General features: G+C 44.0%; 1 protein-coding gene and 1 non-coding gene across 8 annotated transcripts in view; both read left to right on the top strand.

Moving 5' to 3' along the window:
* The first annotated feature begins 1,498 nt into the window (after positions 1 to 1,498).
* Positions 1,499 to 1,569, top strand: TRNAG-CCC (transfer RNA glycine (anticodon CCC)). The gene has a single exon. It is a non-coding gene; the product is annotated as a tRNA-Gly (tRNA).
* Positions 1,570 to 1,847: 278 nt separating this feature from the next.
* The window catches only part of TIA1 (TIA1 cytotoxic granule associated RNA binding protein), a 41,685-nt gene continuing 19,672 nt past the window's right edge, over positions 1,848 to 23,860 (top strand). Inside the window, exons 1-3 of one of the 7 annotated variants that reach the window (XM_055120691.1) lie at positions 1,848 to 2,162; positions 14,541 to 14,637; positions 22,755 to 22,853. In XM_055120691.1, coding sequence (XP_054976666.1) covers positions 2,137 to 2,162; positions 14,541 to 14,637; positions 22,755 to 22,853 — 222 coding nt within the window. In that variant the 5' untranslated portion in view covers positions 1,848 to 2,136. The remainder of the gene's footprint in view (positions 2,163 to 14,540; positions 14,638 to 22,754; positions 22,854 to 23,860) is intronic. The other 6 variants (XR_008627261.1, XR_008627260.1, XM_055120689.1 and 3 more) reach the window with 6 other exon arrangements.

The following is a 23,860-nucleotide window of genomic DNA, read 5'->3' as shown; positions in this document are numbered from 1 at the left end:
GCTATTATAAAAAATTCACTGATCTGTTGTAGTTGAAATGGAAAACATCTTGTGATGTACATCTAAGTGAGAGAAGAAAGTAGCACAGTAACTTCCATGGCATAACTAAATTAAAAAATAATGACAAAAGGTTATAAGTCCTCATACACATATGTACTCATAAACACTTAAAGTAAAATAAGGAAGCTTTTATACTAACCTGTTAATATTGGTTATGTCAAGAAGGGAAGAATGAGGGAATTCCAAATCTTTTTTTAATCTATGTTTAGTTTGTGACTGATGTATTACACTCAAAATAAAAATGTCAATAAAGTTTTATAAAATTCTAAATAAATGTAATAAAAATAAATTTTAGTAACAAAAAATTTTTAATGATACATGTGCTTTGTCTATAACATAGAATTACTTTTGGCGAAAAATAAAGTACTTATACTCTATTTCATAGAAGAACAAAAAAAGCATAATATTATATGAAAGAAACCACATAATATATGATTCCATTTACATGAAATGTCTAGAAAGGGACAAATCTATAGAGACAAAAAGATGATTAGTGAGGTGAATGTGCAAGTGAGGTGAATCTACACGTCATGAAATGTTCTTACATTAATTACAGTGATGTTTGTACATCTCTGTTATACAACAAAAATGGCTCTTCCTGGGTGAATTATAAGACGTGAAATACATTGCAAAAAACTCTCACATTGTTTGGGGCTGGGATGGGCTAAGTGGCAAAGTACTCATCTGAGACCTAGGTTTAATCCCTGGAATCTTAAGATAAAAATACCGTCCACTGCTAACAGTTGTTTTATTCATTCTAAAAAGACAATTTTAGACTTCTACTATCTCTAAAGAATGTGTCACAGACTTTATAAATAGAAATTCAAAGTATACCATTCAGTAGAAGAACTGTTTCAAAGACTGTACATTCTCCTGTGTTTAAGAAATATTTCTCAAAGAGCTGGCAGGGAACTGGGGGATCCAGCTCATGGAGCGGGGGTGGGAACTATTTCATACAAGAAGAATGAACGTTGAACCACACATCAAAAGTTCTGATTTTTCCACCCTTCGTAGAGGAACGAAATTTATCGATCTCTGATTCATCTGGTTTTCTGACTTATGATTAACTTTCATTTATATTTCTTAAATGCTTCTAATGTAAAGGCGATAAACCAATGAAATGTATTTTAAAAACAAACGCGGCAAAGATCTAGAAAAACCTTGCTGGCTCTCAAAAATTTGGTTAAAATCAAGAAGGAAAATTCTCTTTACTGAGACTTCTACTTTTAATATTTAAAACATATAGAGGAAAAAAGGAAGAACATCCTTTCAACTATATTTGGAAGAGAGAAGACAAAGCTGTTTCTTATGTATGGCAAAAAAAATGGATTTAGTGTATGAATAAGAGTTTAATTTCAAATAAAGAATTTTCATCCAGGAGCAAACGCGTATGCTTATGCTTAGTCCTAAGTCTTTTTGACCAGCGAGGATACCAGCCGCGCCGCTGGTGTAGTGGTATCATGCAAGATTCCCATTCTTGCGACCCGGGTTCGATTCCCGGGCGGCGCATTTCGCTTTTGGACTTCAGAGACAAAGAAGACAACCAGTAATCTCTGAGTTCATTTTCCTCTCCAGAAACACTGACAACTTCTCATTTCCACGCAAATTTGTTTCATTATAAATTTCATTATCATCCCCCGCACTTGCAACAATGTGACTCCAGCTAGAAGACAAAAGTAGATCCAAGGTCCCGAAAGAGTTAACTCTCGCGCCTGCGCGCTGCGACCGGCGCCCGGCGCCGGGTAGCCAGCGCGGCTGCGCAACAAGTGAACCTATGGATGGAGGTGCAGCCCGGCGGCCGCGAGGCTGAGCCTGCCGGACGGTTCTGCGCCTGCGCAGCCCGGGTCACTCCGCGGGCTGTTCCGAGGTTCCCGGCTCGCCGCCATCTTGCACTGGGGCTTCATTGTTCGTGCCGGGCCGGGCGCTTTAGTGTAATTGCCGCCGCCGGAGGAGGCGGAGTAACCTCTGGGCGGCCGAGCCACCCCGTTATCCCGCAGCCATAGCCGTTCAAACGAGGTGGGAGGTAGCAAAGGGTAGGGAGCTGGACCCGGAGGCGCCGCCGCGACAGCAGCAGCCATGGAGGACGAGATGCCCAAGACTCTGTGAGTCTGGGGCAGCGAGGAGGGGGGCGGGATGGTGGTCGTCCCGGCGTGAGGCCTCGGCCCCGCGCCGCTCCCCAGCCTATTGTTCTCCGTGGCCGCCGCGACGGCGCGGCTCCTGCCCGGCCGGAGCGCGCTTCTGGATGGTTGAAGGAAGCGCGGGAGCCGGGCGCAGAGCGAGGACGAGGTGGAGGGAGAAGGGGGCTCAGCCCCCCAAAACGAATCCCTGCACCTTCACTGCTCCGGCGGCATGGCCCGTGGCCCCGGGCCTGGAAAAGAAGAGACTTTTTCATTCAAAGCTCCAGGAGTCGCAGAGCCTTCCGTCCCGTCCTCGGGGTCCCAGGCGCTCCCGTTCGCCCCCTTTTTCCGCTTTGGCCCTTTCAGAGCGTGTCCCCCGCCGCCCCCCCTCCCCAAGGTGGCCCTTGGGGTTTTCCCCCTCCCCAGGCACTTCCCGCACGTTTTCTCCTTTTCCCTAAGCATTGTCCCCTTCCCCCTTGAGACGGCTCCTGCTCATTTTCAGGAAGCTAAACTTTAGTCCCGCCGTTGCCAGCTGGACAAGAGCCAGGTCTGTTTCTCCACTCAGCGCGGGGGCTGCCTTTGGCCCGACCCAAACGCCTCAAAGTGGGCGTCCAGGTTCTGGAGACCCCCCCACCCCCCGCTCTTGGCGACACCTGGCACAGCCACCCCCACCCCGCACCGCGAGGGCTCCGTGCCCGCATCGAGGAGGGACGACGGGGCATTCTCGCCCCGTGGCCCCGCGCGGGCCGCCCCGCTGATGGACGTCCGAGCGGCGGACCCTTTCCAGAGGCCCGGATCGCTGCACACCCCCAGTCACCGCTGATCCGGGCGAGTTCCTGGCCAGCCCTGCTCGGGACGGTTCCTTTGTGCCAAGTGCACACGCCGGTCCTCCCCCACCCCCGCGTTCTCCTTTGTGTTCCAAAGTCTAGAAGGGGGTGGGGGGGCGTCCTGTCTTTGTTCCTTTCCTCCCATGGAAGAGAAAGCGCCTGGAGTTTTTTGGGGTTTTTTTTTGTTTGCTTGTTTTATTTTTACAGCTTTTCGTTTTGATTCTTATTAGACTGGCCCTTTCTTTGGGAGGTCTGTGCGTTAGAAATTAGAGATTGAGGGGTTTTTTGTTTTGTTTTGGTTTTTTTTGGAAAAAAAGCTAGTTATTCTGAAGTTAGGTAGGGTAATTTGTACTTTCCCCGGCAAAAGTTTCCGTTTTGTAATCTGGATGAGAAATCGAGGCATTTTTCTTTTCATCATGGATTAGTAAACTTTTGATTAGTCTGTTAGGTACTTTATCTTTTAAGTACTATACAATAATTAGTGCATCCCCTATCCCCAGGCGGAGCCAGGGATCTAACCCAGTGTTTTGGCAAGGTTTCTGTCTGGAGACAAAGGTTTTAAGAATACTGCCTTTAAAACCTGTTTGTATAGTAAGAGATTGTGGGAATCTTTTTTCCTTATTTGCTAAAAGTACCCTATCCTGCCACATAATGGGTTAAGCATTACTTCTCTTTTTGAATGTTTTGGAATTTAGGATTTTTTGGATTATTTCAAAGATTTTATTTTTGTTCTGTTTTGTTTTTTATTTTGGAGGGTGGAGGGCACATGCCCGTTATGCTCGGGCCTTACTCCTGGCTCCGCACGCAGGCCTTACTCCACTGGGGACCTTAAGGGATGCTAGAGATAGAACCTTGGTGGCCATGTGCAGGGCAAACACCCTCCTCACTGTCCTAGCGCTCCAGCCATTATTTCAAAGTTTTTATTTCCAGAGACTGCCAGAACTTAGCTGGAGCTCATTGTTTGTAGTGCACTGATTTGGGAATGACATACTCAAGTCCACTTAAGTCTTTTCAGGCCTTTCTCCAAAGCAAGGTAGTAGCAGTTTGGAGAAGGTGACCCAATTCCCAAGGGAGAAATAATGAAGTTTTAGTCCTTGGGAAGTGTTCCATGCTGAGTGCTTTGTGTGCTGGTTTAATCCTAGCAGAACTTTGAGTATCCATTTTGCAGCTGAGGAAAAACTTAAGTTTCACAGTTTAAGGAACTCACCCATGATCATAATACCTTTTTGTTCTTGATCCTGCAACTCTGTCCTCAGCTTTTGGAAGAACACTCCATGGTGCTCAGGCTTTCTGGCTCTGTGCTCAGGGATGAGCTAATGGGCTTGCAGGGAGATGGAACAAATGGGGTGTTGGGGATCAAACCCAGGTCTGCCATATGCAAGCTCCTTACCTGCTGTGCTATCTCTAGCTCTAAGTCTTCAACTCTTACACTTCAAACTTATTTTGCCTTTCATACACCAGAACACCCCACCCAACAATCTTTGAATCAAAATAGAACTGCTTTAACATTTCCTTACAGTCTCCTTGTCTTCCTTCAATTTCCCTCAACCAAAACTTCAGTTTGTCTAGTTAAACCAATCTAGATTAATTATAAGCAGCTACGCTACTAATCCCTAGATTTTGCCAGCTTTTTTTAAAAACTGGTTTAATATGGTTTTACACATTGTCTGGTCCATGACAAGTGATCAATAAATTTGTTTTTAAAAACTGGTACAATTCCAAACAGTGTATCAAGACTCATTCTTGAAGGCAAAATCTGGTGTCAGTTTGAATTTCACCTGTCTGCTTAACCTGGTTCATGGAAATGCCTCTTTGTCACAAATGAGCATTCAGCATCACCTTAAGTTGCTGATTGCCAGTGTTCAGTTCCTTATCTGCAGTACTTTGGAAATATTGTGAGGAGTCTTTTGATTCTGGGTATATTTTGAAACTAGAGCAACAGGAATTACCAATGGATATGGCATATGAGAATGAAATCAGTAAGTAGGTTTATTAACAAAATATCAGTCATCTAAAATGTTAGTTTGTTGCAAAATAAGTTTAAAATGAGAGCAGTCCTGGATGCCTTAGGATGTTTTCCTTCGTAGTTAAATACATTCTGTTAGACTGGTGTAGAAATTATAAAGTCTCCACCAGTGTAGGTGGTACAGTAATAAAGGTCATAATTCCAGGGTTTCAGCCATATGCAACAGACTACCTCTTTCCTGCAGTGCACACAACTGTTAATAGAATAAGACAAAATTTTCTTCCTGAACTAGTCAGGGGAAATGAAATAAATTGCTGTTGTAATATTAAATTATGAGAGAGAACAGTGTTATCTTTTTAACATATACTTATAGTATTTCCAGTGTTCCATAGGTCCTGGACCCTATGAGTGAGCCTTACATAAGTAAGATGAATAAATAAAATCTCTTACAGAATTTATAATTACAGAAAAGCTTTTCATTCAAATTTTCACAAGTCCTCTTCAGATTCTGCTTCACACTCCCTTCTGTGCTCATTTTGGAGACCATACCCAACAAATTATTCCTGCCTCTTAACTCAGGAATCACTCCTGGCTGTGTTCAGGGGACCATATAGGGTGCTAGGAATCAAGCCCAGGTTGGCCATGTGCAAGGAGAGTGCCCTGCTTGCTGTATTAAATTTCTGACCCCCAAATTTTGTATTTTTATCCAGAGTCTAACTCAAATGCAAACTCAGTTCAGTATAACATTGAGTACATTTTTTCCCCCTTTTTTAGCAGGAACCCATGACCATACTGGGCCAGTATGCTTATGACGTAAGCGTAATAATTAGCGTATTCTTTATTGGTTAATTTTTCTAGGTTTTTGGATTCCAGTTTTGTCTACTTGAACTTGGTTACCAAGCTTCAAAGATCTGTGTTAATAGGAAATTCAGTGCCGGCATAAATTGTTGTTTTCACTGTCAGTATTAATGACTTTCCATGGAATGTTCTCATAGTTTTTATTTTGAAAATATAAAACTACAGAAAAGTTATGAAAGGGGCCAGAGCGATAGCACAGCGGGTAGGGCATTTGCCTTGCACGCAACCGACCCGGGTTCGATCCCCGGCATCCCATATGGTCCCCCAAGCACTGCCAGGAGTAATTCCTGAGTGCAAAGCCAGGAGTAATCCCTGAGCATCGCTGGGTGTGACCCAAAAAGGAAAAAGAAAAAAAAAAGAAAAGTTATGAAAACAGCACATTGAAGATTAAGGTACTTTTATGGGGCTTTGCCAATTGCCAGATTTGCCTTATGTATTCTTTTTTTGATTTTGGGTTTACATTTGGTGATGCTCAGGGGTTTCTCCTGGCTGTGCACTCAGGAATTACTCCTGAACGTGCCTAGGGGGATCATATGGGATGCTGGAGATCCAACCTGAGTTCAGAGTGTGCAAGAAAAGTGCCCTACCTGCTGCTGGACTACCTCCTTGACACTGCTTTTTTAGCTGAACCATTTGACTTGTTTTTTTTTGGGGGGGGGGGGAGGGCACACTGTATGGGATTCCAGGGATTGAACCTGGGTTGGCCACATGCAAGGCAAATAAACGCCCTGCCTGCTCCTGGCCTCTAGCTTTTTTTTTTTTTTTTCTTTTTGGGTCACACCCAGCAATGCTCAGGGGTTACTCCTGGCTTTGCACTCAGGAATTACTCCTGGCGGTGCTTGGGGGACCATATGGGATGCCGGGGATCGAACCCGGGTTGGCCGCGTGCAAGGCAAACGCCCTACCCTCTGTGCTATCGCTCCGCTGGCCTCTAGCTTTAACCATTTGAGAAGTACTCTTGCTTTACCACATATTTATCCTAATAAGGACATTCTCTAGGAGAATCCAGTTCTCATGTTAAGGAAGCTGTACTAATATAATATTAACTGACAAGCAATTCACAGTCATAATTGCCCAGTTGTCCAAGAAAGGCAATCTTTAGTCTACTTTCTTTAATAGTTAATTTATTCTATTCCCTGTCTTTACTTTCCAGTTTGCACAAGATTGGCACATGATCTCAGAGGTGACATATTAAATATCAACATGGACTGCTTCAATTCAGAGGTCATTGGAACAGCTAAAAATGGGATAATTTAATATTATTCCAAAATAATTTTGAAAAATAAAAACTACATGTAAATGTAAGAAAATTGTGCTTTTGTTTAGTAGTCCAGTAGACATGCCAGGGCACCATGGCTTGCAACTGCTCTATTTGTGTATTAGAATTTTCTTGAATGCAAGCAGCAAGGAATATGTTAAAAATATTAAATACATATTGTATGCCCAGAATTTGTTGAAAATTTAGAGAACATGCTATAGAAAATGTTCAGAAAAGAAAGACAACTGTCAGGCTCATGGTTCTAGTCAGTCCATAGAACATCCCAGGAAGGATATGGTGCTAGCCTCTGGCATTGAATTGGGGAGTCCACTAATATTTTTCACCAAAATGAGTTCTCTTCAATCTCTCCTTTAGCCTATTGTCTTTGTCCAGCATTAGTGCCTAATTGTCCTGGCCTATTTTTTTTTATGAAGGTGACACTTCAGAGACTTTTCAATCTTAGACTATCATAGAATGAGGATTTCTTTAAGTGTACGAAAGAAATTACTTGACAGCCAAAAGGAAAAAATACTTACAACACATTTAACATAAATCCACATTTTTGATAGGACATCCTTTAGATTTGGAAACAGTAGTATGTGACAAAGTATGTGATTGAAGAATCATAAAGGGCCCAGAAAGATCATATGCACAGTGGCTAGACCACTTGCCTTGCATGAGCCAACCTGTATTTGATCCCAGAATCCCATCTGGTCCCCTGAGCACTTTCGGAGTGCAGGGCTAGGAGTAACTCCTGAGCATCCCCTGGTGTGACCTAAAAACAAAATAAGAATCCTAGAACAATGTCTGGTCAGGTAGATAGTATTAAACCACATGTGACTGACCTTAGTCTGCCCCTGGCCCCACATGTGGTATCTGTCATTCCCAACACCACCAGGAAGAATTTGTTAGCACAGAGTAAGAGTAAGTCCTGAGCACTACCCAGTGTGACCCCAAGTCTCCCCCAAGAATAATATAAAAATGAGAATGTTAGGAACTGGAGTTCCTAATACAGTGGGTACAATGTTTGCTTTGTACACGGCCAACCCGAGTTTGATCCCCTGTCCTCTGAGCACTGCCATGAGTAATTCTTGAGTGCAGAGCCAGGGGTAATCCCTGAGCATTGCTGGGTGTGTTGCACCCCCCCCAAAAAAAAAAAAAGAATGTTTAGAATATTCTGCAAACTATAACACTTGTTACACTCAAGTTATTTTTTATGTAGTGGATAGGGCATTTTCCTTGCATATGTCCACCCCTGGTTTGAACCTTGGCGGTCCATATGGTCCCCTAAACACACCAAGAGTAATAGTCCTGAGCACTGCCAGGTGTAGCCCAAAACCCCGCCCCCTCCCCTGCCAATATGTGTGTGTGTGTATACATACATATATATATATACATACATATATATATACATATATATATATATAACTTGGGCTTTTGTCTCAAACCAAAGCTTTTATTTACAAATAGACTTGTTTTTAAATTTTGAGGTATGGGGGCAAGGAATGTAGCTCAGTGGTAAAGTGCATACTTGGCTTCACAATCCCTGGTTTTGCCATTCCCATCCCTCAAAAAAACTTAAACTAGGTATTAGTCATTAACTTCCTAATAAAGAGCAAAAAACAAGAGGTCACTTTTTACTCTGGATATTTTTGCACAGAATTTTATTTTATTTCTTTAATTTGAAATTTTGTTTTTGTAATTCTTTTTTTTTTTTTTTTGCTTTTTGGGTCACACCTGGCAATGCACAGGGGTTACTCCTGGCTCTACACTCAGGAATCACCTCTGGTGATGCTCAGGGGACCATATAGGATGCTGGGATTCGAACCTGGGTCGGCCGCGTGCAAGGCAAAAGCCCTACCCGCTGTGCTATTCCTCCAGCCCCTTGTTTTTGTAATTCTTAAGGTAGAAAGCAAATTATGGAAGACACTTCTCAGGCATTTCTCTGTGCTCAGAGTCCATTCAAAGAGGCTCCAAGCTAGTGTAGGCTACTAAAAGTTTTATAGACTATCACAGACCATAATAAGTAAATAAATAGAAAGCAGTACATAATCTAGTGCTTTGTGGGGGCTGGAAAGATAGTACAAGGGCTAAAGCTAAGCTTGCCTTGTACACAGCTGACTGGTTCAATCCCTGGCACTCCATATGGTCCTCTAGCTGCCCCAGGAGTAAACCCTGAGTATTGACAAGTGTAGTCCAAATACCAATCCCAGACCATCCCCCCCCCAAAAAAAAAAGCCCAGACCGTAGTTTTTATTTTGCGGGGTGGTTTTTGTTTTGTTGGTTTGGGGGCCACACCCAGCGGTGCTCAGGTCTTAATTCTGGTTCTGTGCTCAGATAACATTCTTGGTGGAGCTTGGGGGACCGTGTGGGTGCTGAGGATCAACCCAAGGAGGTCAGTGCAAGGCCTTGTTCTCCAGCCCCAAGTTGTGTTTTTTTCTCCCCCTGGCTAGTTGGTTGGGGGTGTTTTTGTGCAGTGTTAGGGAGTTCATACCAGGGATAGAGTCCAGGGTTCAGGCACACAGAGTATGCTCTCTAGCCCTTGGAGCTATCTGGTGGTGTTCAGGGCATACTCTTGGCTCTCTGCTCAGGGGTCACGCTGTGCAGGGCTTGGGCAACCTTAGGCAGTGCTCGGGATCAAACCCAGGTTCACTGTGCATGGCAAGTGCCCTGTCTGCTGTACTCTGACCCAGTAATTTTTGTTCCCTTTGGTTTTTGGGCCACACTAGAGTTTAGTCCTGGCTCTGCACTCAGTGATCACTTCTTGCAGGGCTCAGGGGACCATAGGGGATACTGGGGTGGAAATCAAATCTGGGTCAGGCGTGTAGAGGGCAAGTTACCTACCCACTGTATTATCACTCTGCCCTCCCCCCTTTCCTTTTTAAAGAGATCAGACAGGTTTTCTTATATTCTACATCTGGTTTTATTTTTTGGTTTTGGGTCACACCCAGCTATGCTTAGCTTATTCCTGACAGGACTTGGGGCATTGAACCCAGGTTGGCCTCACGCAAGGCAGCACAGCACCTTGCCCATGGTTTTATCTATCTTGCCCCTAAATTTTATTTTATTTTTTGGTTTTGGGGGCCACACCCGGCAGTGCTCAGGTCTTGCCAGATCACTCCTGGCAAATTCAGGGAACTTTTTTTTTTTAATTTTTAAAATTTTATTGAATCATGTTTGGGTTACAATCTCACAATGATCAAACACCCATATCTCCACCAGTGCACATTCCCCACCACCAATATCCCCAGTATAACCCCCCTTTCCCACCGTCTCCCTGCCTCTATGGCAGACAATATTCCCCATACTCTCTCTCTACTTTTGGGCATTATAGCTTGCAACACAGACACTGAGAGGTCATCATGTTTGGTCCATTATCTACTTTCGGTGTGCATCTATCTCCCATCCCAACTGGTTCCTCCAAGCCATCATTTTCTTAGTGATCCCTTCTCTATTCCATCTGCCTTCTCCCCTCCGCTCATGAAACAGTCTTCCAGCTATGGGGCAGTCTCCCTGGTCCTTGTATTACTGTCCTTGGGTGTCAGCATCATGTGATGTTATTTTATACTCCACAAATGAGTGCAGTCCCTCTATGTAAGTTCAGGGAACCTTAAGGGTGACTGGGATTGAACCCTAAAAGGCAAATGCCCTATATCATTCTGGTCTCCGTGACCTCTAAAACTTTTATATGCCTCAACCCCTGTAAACATACCTAAATTTAAGCTTGACCAGATTCAAAGTAGACCGTTTTTTAGAATATTTTATAGGTGATATAATTCATATGTAGACATTTTTTGTTTGGAGGACACACCTGGCAGTGTTGAGGTAAACTACTGGGTTTGCACTCAGAAATCACTCCTAGCAGTGCTCGGGGGGCCATATGGGATGTCAAGGATCAAATCAGTAGGTTGCTTATAAAACAAGTGCCCTACCTGCTGTACTGTTTATTGCTCTGGCCCCACAGTCCATCTGTAAAGTGGAATGGCCAGAGTGGTAAACACTCAAAAGGCTCAAAAGTGTTTTTCCTTCAAAGTTGTTGAGTAATGCGTGTGAAAACTTGGGCACTCTGGTAATGATCACACCAACCCTTTACCTAATGATTTCATCCATTCGTGAATCTTGCATGAGTCAGTTATTTCAACAGGGCTTATAGTTTTTGTTAATATAATACTAATTGTCTAAATCTCTTGACTACCAGTTTTCTTGTTTCTTTTTATTTGGGGGATAGGCATACCTGGCAGTGCTCAGGACTTATTCTTGCTCTAAACTTGGGGATCAATCTTTGTGGTACATGGGTGACATGTGGCATGTGGGTCTGAGGGTCAAATCCAGGCCTGGCATGTGCAAGGTGAGCATCCTACCTTCTGTACTGTCTGTTCAGCCCTTTTTAAATTTTTTTTAAATTTTTAAATTTGTTTTTGTGCCACGCGTAGCAACACCATGTACTTCTGGCTCTGCACTCGGGACTTTCTCTTGTTGGTGCTCAGGGCACCTTATAAGATGCCTGGGATCCAACCCAGGTCTGTCCTATGCAAGTCAGACACCCTACCCACTGTACTGTCACTCTGGCCCACCAACTGCCATTTTGTAATGCAACAAAAGCTTTTTCCTTTAGAATCATTAGATCATATTCTATTGGATTTTCTATTAAAAATTAAGGTCTTAATTTTTCCCCTTACTGATTTTCAGAATAAAAACTTGAGATAATTATAATCTTTGGGAGGCCAGAGTGATTGTACAGTGGGTAGAGCATGTCCCTTACACACAACCACCCTAGGTTTGATCCCCAGCACCCCGTCTGGTCTCCTGAGCTCGCCAGGAGTGATTCCTGAGTGCAGAGCTAGGAGTAAGCCCTGACTACTGCCATATATGGCCCCCAAAACCAAAATACACAACAAAAAATAATCTTTCGTACTGGGAGAAGTGCTGTTGAATAGCTTACTGTTAGTTTTGAATGTTGTTGTCAGTTGTTTAAATGTGCATGTTCCTTAAGAATCAGCACTTCTGGGGCTGGAGTGATGTAAGTATAATGGTGAGGGCATTTGCGTTGCAAACAGCCGACCCAGGTTAGACCCCCGGCATCCCATATGGTCCATCCATGCACAGCCAAGAGTAATTCCTGAGTGCAGAGCCAGGGGTAACCACTGAGCATTGCTGGGTATGACCCAAAAAGGAAAAAGAAAAGAGAGAATCATGCTTCTCCCTTCACCTTTTGGTTTGGTTTGGTTTTGGTTTTGGGGACACACCTGGCTTACTCAGGGATCTCTCTTGGCATGGCTCACAGGACAGTATATGGTGCTCAGTTTGAACCCAGGTTGACCGTGTGCAAGTCAGTCTGCCTTCCCCACTATCCTCTCTGACTTTGCCTTTGCCTTTTTAACCTGTTCCAGTGCCTTTGTGGTAAGTGTTGTGCATAGTTGTTGAACAAGTAAATGGAAAAAAGGAATTGAATCTATAATTTATGGCTTGTGTTGATGTTTTGTGATGAGAGGTCATGGTCTCCAGAGTACTGCTGGGTGTGGACCCCAAACAAAACAAAAATAAAAGCAACTCAGCCCTTAAAGGACCAAGGGAAGGGATAGCTTGATGGCAACAAATCTGCTTTGCAAGCAAGAGGTGAAAGTTGGCATTTTCCCATATGACAAGTGTGATCTGACAACACTGCCATTTGAACCCCCAGTGCCACAAACAAGTATGTGCAGCAATTGTCACAAAAACAAAGGGAAAGGAAGGGAAATTTTATTTTATTTTATTTTATTTTTTGCTTTTTGGGTCACACCCAGCAATGCTCAGGGGTTACTCCTGGCTTTGCACTCAGGAATTACTCCTGGCAGTGCTTGGGGGACCATATGGGATGCCGAGGATCGAACCCGGGTCGGCCGCGTGCAAGGCAAACGCCCTACCTGCTGTGCTATCGCTCCGGCCCCAGGAAGGGAAATTTTAAAAAATAATAATCCTTTAAATAAAAAGCATATTGGTAATATGGGCTTATAAATTCACTCTTTGCATAAATTAGTCATAATTTTTAGGACTGGGGATGTGGTTCATATGATAGACCAAATGGCATGAATGTACGAGGCCCTGTGTTTGCTCATTGCCACCGCATGTACCTGCACACCCCAGCATCAGCTCTGCTGACTTGCACAGGGGTCAGCTTGCGCTAGCACTGCATAATGTGTTTCACAGTAATAAAAATAGGAAAAGATGTTTATTGTGTAAACCAAAGTCTACCTGAATGGGACAGTGCTAGTGGAATTGTGTGAGTTAAAAGTTGAGGAAAACTTTATTTGCAGTAATAAGAAGTTGCAAGCATGAACCCAGTCTAAAAACAACATTGCAAAGCTTTCCTGGATTGCTTATATTAAATCTTCTGTATAAGTACAGCAGTTCGTTAATGTGCCAGTGTTTAAAGCTTATCTTTCTAAGGACAACAAGTTACTTTGCAAAACCTTGACAAAAGGTTTTTTTTAGGGGAAAGGAAGATAATAAAACAGGAAGGTCGCTTGCCAGGCAGGCAGCCTACCCAGGTTTGATCTCCATCACCCGATATGGTCCCCAAGCACTGTCAGGAATGATTCCTGATCATCTTTCAAATCCCCCTCCAACCCCCCAAGTAAACTAGCTTCCCCTCTACTATTTTGAAGTTTTGCTAAGAAAATATATTTTATTCATATTACTATTATTTGTCGTGACAAGGATTGATCCCAGGACCTCACACGCAAGGCAAAACCTCCACCACTGAGCTCCATCCCCAGCCTTTGCCAAACTTTTCAAAACTATAACCAAGTTGTATAAGACAAAGATTGTTTTCCAGTAAACAACTTTTTTTGGGGGGGGATTTTTTTTTTGGGTCACACCTGGCGATGCACTGGGGTCACTCCTGGCTCTGCACTCAGGAATTACCCCTGGCGGTGCTCAGGGGACCATATGGGATGCTGGGAATCAAGCCTGGGTTGGCCACATGTAAGGCAAACACCCTATCCGTTGTGTTATCGCTCCAGCCCCAATTGGGGGGATTTTTATTTTACTATATTTGGAGGTTGGGGGGGTTGGGGCCATACCCGGTGATGGCTCAGGGGTTACTCCTGGCTCTGCACTCAGGAATTACTCCTAGCAGTCTCAGAGACCACATAGGATGCCAGGACTCAAACCCCGGTTGGCCTTGTGCAAGGCAGGCACACTGGCCCACTATACTCTCTCTCCAGCCCCTGTTTCGTTTTGATTTTGGGCCACACCTAACTGTGCTCAGGGCTTCCTCCTGGCTCTGCATTCAGGGATCACTCCTTGGGCTCAGGGGACCATAAGGGATGTTGGGGATCAAACCCAGGCCGGTCACATGCAAGGCAAGTGCCTTACTTCTGTACTATTGCTCCATCTCCTTCGGTTTAAAAAAAAAAAAACTGATTCAAAAGAGGCAAATTTTGAATGGTAAATTGTTTTTCTTTGTGTTTCAGATATGTTGGTAACCTTTCCAGAGATGTGACAGAAGCTCTTATTCTCCAGCTCTTTAGCCAAATCGGACCTTGTAAAAACTGCAAAATGATTATGGATGTAAGGGTATTTAGTTAATTTTCTTCTTATTTTTATTTTTTGTATATGTATTTCTAGTAACTCAAATTATAATTCTAAGTTTATAGGGATTTTAGTGAATTTGTAATGATTCCTTTTTTTGGTAACTGTTAATCTGTTTCTAAATAATGAAGAGAATAGAGTTAATTATTGTTTTAAGATGCATCGAGGCATCAGCATTGTCTGTTAATTGTCCTAATCTAGAAATTCCATTATTGTATTAGGAAATTACTGTTTTCTTTTGCTATGCTGGAATCAAACTCAGGATGTTGTGTATATGCTGTCTCTGGCCCTTTGTTTTTATTTATTTTTATTCTATAGGGATATTTGAGCCACACCTGACTCTGCTCAGGAGTAACCCCTGATCTTCCTCAGGCAGCCTCTGTGATGCTGGGGATAAAGCCTGGGTCAGCTGTATGCAGGGCAAGAGCTTTACAACTGGTACAGTCTTCCCGGCTTTGTTTTTTAAAGACATGATTCAAGTTTTATCTTCCTTTTTTTTTTTTTTTTTGGTTTTTTATTTTTTGGTTTTTGGGTCACACTCAGCGATGCACAGGGGTTATTCCTGGCTCTTCACTCAGGAATTACTCCTGGCGGTGTTCAGGGGACCATATGGGATGCTGGGATTAGAACCCGGGTCGGCCGCGTGCAAGGCAAACGCCCTACCCGCTCTGCGATCGCTCCAGCCCCCAAATTTTATCTTGCTTTAGGCAGTCACCAGTATAGAAAAGTAATTTAGGGTCGGAGAGATGGCTCAGTCTGCTGCTTTGCACGCAGGAGTCCTGGCTTTGATCCTCAGCAGTATCAGCAGTGACCTCCTTCATACACACATACACTCTCTGGAAGGAAGGGAGGGAGGGAGGGAGGGAGGGATGAAGGGATGAAGGATGGATTTAATTCCTTCATCTACCTACTTGGGGTTAGCAATAAACTATAAATGTACACAAAGAATAAAGGTTTTTGGTTTTAGGCACACTTGGCAGTGCTTGGTAGCTCCTCCTGGTGTGTTGCTTGGGAGACCAGGCAGCTCCAGGGATCGCACCCGGCCTCCGAGCACGCAGAGCACGCACGCTAGCGCCCTGAGCTATCTCCCAGCCCCCAAAAGACCTTTTTGTTGTTGTTGTTCTTGTTGTTGTTGTTAATGAAAAGACAGTGCTAGTGCTAAACAGAAATAAATTTTTTCTTCTTTTTTTAGGATTTAGTCCAGGGCATTAGGAGACAGAGAGGTAGCTCAAAAATTGGAATGCATGCCCCAATCCTGAGCACTACTGAGGTGGCCCCACACAAAAAGCAAAGCAACAATTAAAAAATAATAACCAAGGGCCTCATGGAAGATACACATTCCTTTTTTTTTTTTTTTTAAAGCATTGCGATTTACAGTGGTTTTTTTTTTTTGTTTTGTTTTGTTTGCTTTTTGGGTCACATCTGGCAATGCACAGGGGTTACTCCTGGCTCTGCACTCAAGAATCACCCCGGCAGTCCTCAGGGGACCAAATGGGATGCTGGGAATTGAACCCCGGTCAGCTGTTTGCCCTACCCGCTGTGCTATTGTTCCAGCCCCGAGTTACAGTGTTTTGCCACCGATCCCACCATCAGTGTCAACTTCCCTTTGGAACCCCCATGTCCCGGCTCCCTTTCACCCTACAGTGTGTCTCCCTGACAGGCATCTTCTTAAGTTTGGTGTTGTCTGGATCTTATACTCACAATGGTATTGATTCTTGGTACATACACACACAAAATCCCTCTACACTACCAATGTGCCCAAGGTCCTTTGCCCGTCTGTCTCTTTGGACAGTCTCAGTTTCTCTCTCTCTCCCTCCCTCCTTCTCTCCCTCTCTCCCTTCTCTCCCTCTCTCCATCTCTCCCTCTCTCCCTCTCTCCTCCCTCCCTCTCTCCCTCTCTCCCCTCTGCACTGCCAGTATGCCTAGGGCTTCTGGCCCCTGTATGTCTCTTTGAACCTCGATTTCTTTCTTTCCTTGCCCTTATTCCTGTTATCCGTGGTCCAGGGTAATCTCGGTGTCACCCTTTGATACCTTGCATTACCTTGTACTTTTATTCTGTATACTACAAGATACAAGATAAGTGAGATCATCCAGTATTTGTCCTTCTTCTGACTTAACATAATATTCTCTAGTTCCATCCAAGTGGTAGTGAATTGGATGATTTCATCCTTCCTTGCAGCATAGTGTTCCATTGTATTATATACCATACCTTCATCCACTTACCTGTTGGATTTCTGGGTTGATTCCAAGATCCACTTTTTTGTTTGTTTTGTGTTTTTTTGCTTTTGGGTCATGCCCCGGAGAAGCTGGGGGGTAGTGGTGGATTTACTCCTGGCTGTGCACTCGGGAATTTTCCTGGTGGTGCTTAGGGGACCCTGTGGAGTGCTGAGGATTTTTTTTTTTTTTTAAAATACTTAGATTTTAATTTTATTTTTTGGCTTTTTGGGTCACACCTGGATGCTCAGGAGTTAGCCCTGTTTCTTCACTCAGGAATTATCCTGGCGGTGCTCAGGGGACCATATAGGATGGTGGAGATTGAACCCGGGTCAGCAGCGTGCAAGGCAAATGCCCTGTCCACTGTACTATCACTCCAGCCCCTGCTAAGACATTCTTTTTTTTTTTTTGCTTTTTTTTGGGTCACACCTGGCAATGCACAGGGGTCACTCCTGGCTCTGTACTCAGGAGTTACCCCTGGCGGTGCTCAGGGGACCATATGGGATGCTGGGAATCGAACCCGGGTCGGCCGCGTGCAAGGCGAACGCCCTACCCGCTGTGCTATCACTCCAGCCCTGAGAGATCATTTTTTTTGTTTGTTTTTTGTTTTTTTTTGCTTTTTTTTTGGGTCACACCTGGCGATGCACAGCGGTTACTCCTGGCTCTGCACTCAGGAATTACCCCTGGCCGTGCTCAGGGGACCATATGGGATGCTGGGATTAGAACCGGGTCGGCCGCGTGCAAGGCAAACGCCCTACCCGCTGTGCTATCTCTCCAGCCCCCCTGCTAAGACATTCTTAACACTGAGTTAGTTACATCCCTTCTCCCTTTGTTTGGATCTTATGCTTTTAAATTTTTATTTATTTATTTATTTATTTTGCTTTTTGGGTCACACCCAGCGATGCTCAAGGGTTACTCCTGGCTCTGCACTCAGGAATTACCCCTGGCCGTGCTCGGGGGACCATGTGGGATGCCAGGAATCAAACCCGGGTCGGCCGTTTGCAAGGCAAATGCCCTACCCGCTGTGCTATCACTCCAGCCCCCTTAAAATTTATTTTAATTGGGAGCCACACCTCTCAGTTTCGGGGGACCATACCTGGAGCAGTGCATAAGGACTATGTAATTCGGGGAGTCGAACCCACAGTTTCAATTTATGCAAAGCATGTATTGCAACCCTCTGAGCCATCTCCAGCCCTAGAATCCAAAGTAGCTACTTAGCATGGTCACTGTAATTTGTCTTAGATTTTAAAATATCAAGCCTTTTTTCTAGTATAGTAGGGTCATCTACATGTAATATGCATAGATTGAACAACTGTTTTTGCCCATTGTACAGTTTGGGGTTTTTTGGCCACACAGCAATGCTGAGGGGTTACTCCAGGCTCTATTCCCTGTGGTACTTAGGGGACATATGGGATGCCAGGGATGGAATCCAGGTTAGCTGTGTGGAAGGCAAGTACCCTACCCACTGTACTATCTGTCCAGCCCCTGCCCATTGTACTTCTTAAGTATTTTATTTGCATACTTAAAAATCTGTATGTTTTTTGATAAAGAAGTGTGTGTGTGTGTCTCACATCAGTAGGGCACACGGGAACACACACACGCACTCTCTCTCTCTCTCTCTCTCTCTCTCTCTCTCGCTCTCGCTCCTAGTAGCACTGTACTTGGGAGAGAGAGAGACATAAACACACACACACACACACACTCTCTCTCTCTCTCTCTCTCTCTCTCTCTCTCTCTCTCTCTCTCTCTCTCTCTCTCTCTCTCTCTCTCTCTCTCTCCCCCCTCCCCTAGCACTGCATGGGTTCCCAAGCACAGCACTGTTAGGTATACACTTGGGAGAGGGCCTGTTTATTAAAGTCTAAATCCCAGCCCATTTACACTATTGCACTTAAACCCATATTCCATATATATGAATTTGATTCTCTGGAATATAAAGTTGGCAATGTACATGATTAAGATTTTTTTCATTTGAACATAAAAGTTACTCTTTTTTTATTTTGTGGCTCCAGGCATAGAATTCAGAGTCTTACAAATTCAAAATGCAAGGCAGAGAGCATGTGTGGGTGTGCATGGGAGTGTGTGTCTGTGTCAGTGTGTGTGTCTCTGTGTGTGTGTTGGTGTTGCCAGGCATGAGTCCACAGACTTATCCTTGAAAGGCTATTACTGATCTGTCTTAGCAGCCTTAATTACACAGTTTCAAAACTATTATTATTTCCTGTTTTAAAAGTAATTAAAGCTTAGGAGCCAGGGAAATAGTACAAAAGGTAAGGCTTCTGGCCTTGCACACAGCTGATCCTGCTTTAATCCCTGGTACCGCTTATGGTACCTCCAGCACACCAGAAGTGATCTCTGAATACAGAGCCCGAAATAAACCCTGTGTGTAACTCAAAAAACAAATAGACAGTCTTAAGTATCATCACTTTTTTGTTTTGCTTTTTGTTTGTTTGTTTGTTTTTGGGTCACACCCAGTGATGCTCTGGTTACTTCTGGCTCTGTACCCAGGAGTTACTCCTGGCTGTGCTTGGGGGACCATATGGGATGCCAGGGATCGAGCCCAGGTCGGCCTCGTGCAAGGCAAACTCCCTACTCGCTATATCACTTGGGCCCATACGTATCATCACTTTTGTGATTACCTTTTTGTTCCAATATTCAAAAAAATTAATATCAGTGACTTATTTTAATTATACTTTGTCTTAATTATACAAAGACAAAGTGTTTATTTTAGGATCATCTAAATTTTCAGTTAGTCTCCTGTTGGAATAATTCTGTTTTGAAGAATTATGCAGTGAATTTTAAAAAGGACAATAAAGTCATTCGCTATTTTGCATAAATAGATATAAAATATTGTGCTTTGGGGGCCAGGAAAATAGCTCTAAGGGCTAGATCAAATGCTTTGTATGTGTAAGCCCCACATGTGATCCTTGGCACTTCAGGGTTCCTGAGAACCACAGAAGCAACCTCTGAGCACTGAGCTGGGATTAGCCTCCAGATCACTGCAGAATTGGCCTCAAAAACAAAAAGAATTTTCTTACTATGAAAATACTGAGTATTTCTTCTGTTATAATAAAACATCCAGACTTGGGGCTGGAGCAGTAGTACAGCAGGTTGGGTGCTTACCTTGCACACGGCCAACTGGGTTCGATTGCCAGCAGCCCATAAGACTCCCTGAATCCTGCCGGGCGTGATTCCTGAGTACAGCCAGGTGTGACCCAACAAAAAAATAAAAAATCCAGGCCTCATTTAAGAAATTTCAACTGCTTCAAGTTGGAGAGCGAGTACAGTAAATAGGATGCTTGCCTTGCATGCAGCTGCTGCGGACTTGGTCCTTGGCAGCCCAGTATGATCCTCCACCCCTCCAGGAATTATTCCTGAACACAAAGCCAGGAGTGAATAAACCCTGAGAGTAACCAGTTGTGGCCCCCAAACAAACAAAAACTCCCTAACTTCAATTTCTTGGAGTACCAGCAGGAAAGGGAGAAAATCTTCTTAAATACATCTGAGCTGGCAACATATTTTTTTCTTATGTTAGAAAGTGCACACTTATGGAATGGGAAGATAGCATATAAGGCTAGTGAGACTGGGGCCAGAGAGATAATACAGCAGGTAAGATTCTTGCTTTGCATGCAATAGACCCAGGTTTGATCCCTGACATCCTATTAGATCCGTGGGAAGCCTGGTTCATCTCTAGCACTTGATCCCCTAACACCACCGGGAGTAGTATCTGAAAACCACTAGGTATGACCCACAAATTTAAAAAGGTATCTACGGGGGTTGGAGTAATAGTACAGCCTTGTATGTGGCTGACCCTGGTTCCCTTCCTGGTATCTCATATATTCTCTGAACACCACCAGAGGTAGTTCCTGGGTGTAGAACCAGGAGTAACCCCTGGCCATTGCAAGGTGGACCCCCCCCCCAAAAAAAATAAAGAAAAAACAGGTGTTTACCTTGTATGCTGCTGACATGGGGTTGATCCCCCAGTGACACTTATGGATCCCCTGAGCACTATCCAGTGTGGGCCCAACCTCCCTCTCTAACCCCAAAAGGGAAAAAAGTCAGGGACTGGAGAGATAGTACAAAGGTTAAGGTACTTGCCTAGTGTGCAACTCAACCCTGGGTTCTAATAAAGTTCATCAAGCACCATAGACCCAAGTGTGGCCTCCGAACACCACTGGGTATAGCCCCAAATAAAGAACACAAATCAAATCAATTTCACATTCTAAAACCTTTCAATTCTTTTATTTTTCTGTGTTCAGAGCCTATTCTCATTGTACAGATTCAAGATGGCCTGCGAGAGCAGGGATACAGCCCAGCAGTAGAGTATTTGCCTTTGCACCCGTGAGCTCCGGGTTCTGTCCCTGGGAGCACACTCAAAAAAGATTGAGGCTGGTGCCAGCTGGTAGTCAAGGCCAGCGGGGACAGGGTAGTGCTTGGTCAGAAGCCTGCATTCAGTCCCCTCCTGTCGCCTCAGCACCATAGCACGGTTGCTGCCCTCGTGGCCCCAGCAGCACTGCCTTGTGTTTGCTGATTCCTTCATCTGCCCCAAGCATCGAATCTCCAGGTCTGGGTGGCTGAGTATCCTGAAAGCTACCCCAGGGTCCTCTGAACACTGCACCAAAAACAAGAAAAGCAACTGAGACTTTCTGCAGCTTCGTAACTTCAGCAGTGTATATTTGCAGTCAGGGAGATAGCGTAGTGCTGAGGGCTGCACGCAGGCCTCCAGCATGTAAAGGCAGAACCCTTGGAGGTCCCTCCTGACTATCTGTGTACTAGTAATATCAGTAAAACGTAACCTAAGACACCAAGGACCTGATTCAAACCATGAGCACCCCTGGGTTTGGACCAAAAATCAGAAGTAATAAAACAGGGAAGGGACAGAAAAATCATTAAAAATTAATACCAAGGCATTGAGACCAAAGGAGATTAGTAAAATTAAGCTCTATGGCTTTAAGATATGGTGAGGAGAAATTATCTAAAGCCATGCGTAGGATACTTGTTTATTAACAAGATTAAATTATAGGCTGGAGCAGTAGCACAGTGGGTAGCGCACTTGCCTTGCATGTGACCAACCTGGGTTCGATCCCCAGCATCCCATGTGGTTCCCCAAAACGACGAAGAGTGACCCCTGAGCACTGCCAGGTATGACCCCCAGACAGAGAAAACCTGGTAGTGCTCAGGGTTACTTCTAGCTCCACATTTATTAATCCTGGTGGTGCTTGAGGGATCATAGGGGATCGTGGGGATTGAACCCAGTCAGCAGCATGCAAGGCAATCTCTTCAGCCCCTGAAAATTGGTCTTTCTCTCCCATTCCCTGCCCTTTGGGTTGTTGTGATGACAGGGTCACACTCTACAGTTGCAGTGCTTAGACACACATGATTGTAATGCTTCTAAGATCACACTTTGTTGTGGCAGCACAGATATTGAATGATAGTACTAGGGCCAGAGAGTTGACTCGTACACCATCAGAGTCCATGCTTTACATGCTGGAAGCCCTGGTTTGATCTTTACTACCTCATGGTCCCTCCAGTGCTCCTGTGAGTAGCTACTGAGTATCACTGGGTATAGCAATAAATTGAAAATAAAATATGTCTGAGATTTTCAAATGTCAGTGCAGCCTGGATTGTACTAGGTTTGTGGGCTAATGCTAGGGATTATCCTCACGTACTCATAGTTTCTTGCATGCAAGACCAGCCCTGTCACTGAGCAATAGATATCCCCAGGTTCCAGAAAGTTAATTTTTTAATAGTTCATTTAAATGCTTGCCTGAATATCTACACGCGGAATGGACTCTTATTCTCCATGAGTATGGTGGTTGACATACATAAACATTTTTAAGATAATGGGAGTATGAAACTTAAAATTGATCTGTGTTTCTCCTTTAACAGACAGCTGGAAATGATCCATATTGTTTTGTGGAGTTTTATGAACATCGTCATGCAGCTGCAGCTCTAGCTGCTATGAATGGGCGGAAGATAATGGGTAAGGTAAGCTAACGTCATTACAAAAGGTGACTTGGCACTGGGAAAGTATTACGTTGCATCCAGTTTTGTTTCTTTTCAGAAGCATTATATTTACCTACTGTCAAACATCTTATTTAATATTAAAAAGATGAGATATGACCTAGGAAAAAGCTCAAAAGGCTGGTGTGTGTGCTTTGCATGCCGGAAGCCCTGAGTTCTACCCAGTACCTCATGGTTCCCCAGGCACAGTAGGGTAAAGTATTAGTAATAGCCGGTGGCCCTGTGACTAATCTCAGGACCCCAGCGCATTTCTTAAGAGGCCCCAAAACACAAAAGAAATACATTCATATACTTTTTTTGTGGTTTGCAATGCTTTGGGTTAAAACACAGAGCCTCACTAGGCAAGTGTTCTACCACTGAGCTATATTCTTGCCTTATTGCCGACACTTCAGATGAAAAGGGTAAATAGAGGAATTGGAGACAGGTAGAGCAGGTACTGCACTAGTCTTGCATAATGACGACCCCAATTTATGTCCCTGGCACCCCATATGGTCCCCTGAGCCACACTAAGAGTGATTTCCTGAGCTCAGAGCCAGGCATAAACTGATTATTAGTGAGTTTGGTCCCCAAACTCAAAATTTTTAAAAAGGAAAAGGTAAATAGAACTCTTTATTGGCTGGGGGGGGGGGGGCGGTGGGAAGGGGCGGGGGAATGGCAGGGCAGCATACCCAGCAATATTCAGAACTTATTCCTGACTCTGTACTCAGAAATCAGTCCTGAGTCCTGGCAGTGCTCAGGGTACCATAGGTGATGCCAGGGATCAAGCCCAGGATGGTCACATGCAAGGCAAGCACTTTACCCACTGTACTGTCTCTCCAGCCCCAGTAAATAGAATTCTTAAAAGAGAAACATATATGATTTATCAGTATTATTTATAGATAAGTATAGGCTAAATGATAACCTTTGTTTTTTTTTGTTTTTTTTTTTTTAATTTTTTAATTTTTATTTTTTTTGCTTTTTGGGTCACACCC

This window comes from Sorex araneus, chromosome X (assembly GCF_027595985.1).
Source record: "Sorex araneus isolate mSorAra2 chromosome X, mSorAra2.pri, whole genome shotgun sequence".
Classification (NCBI taxonomy): Eukaryota; Metazoa; Chordata; class Mammalia; order Eulipotyphla; family Soricidae; genus Sorex; species Sorex araneus.
This window is presented reverse-complemented; position numbering and strand designations above follow the sequence as displayed.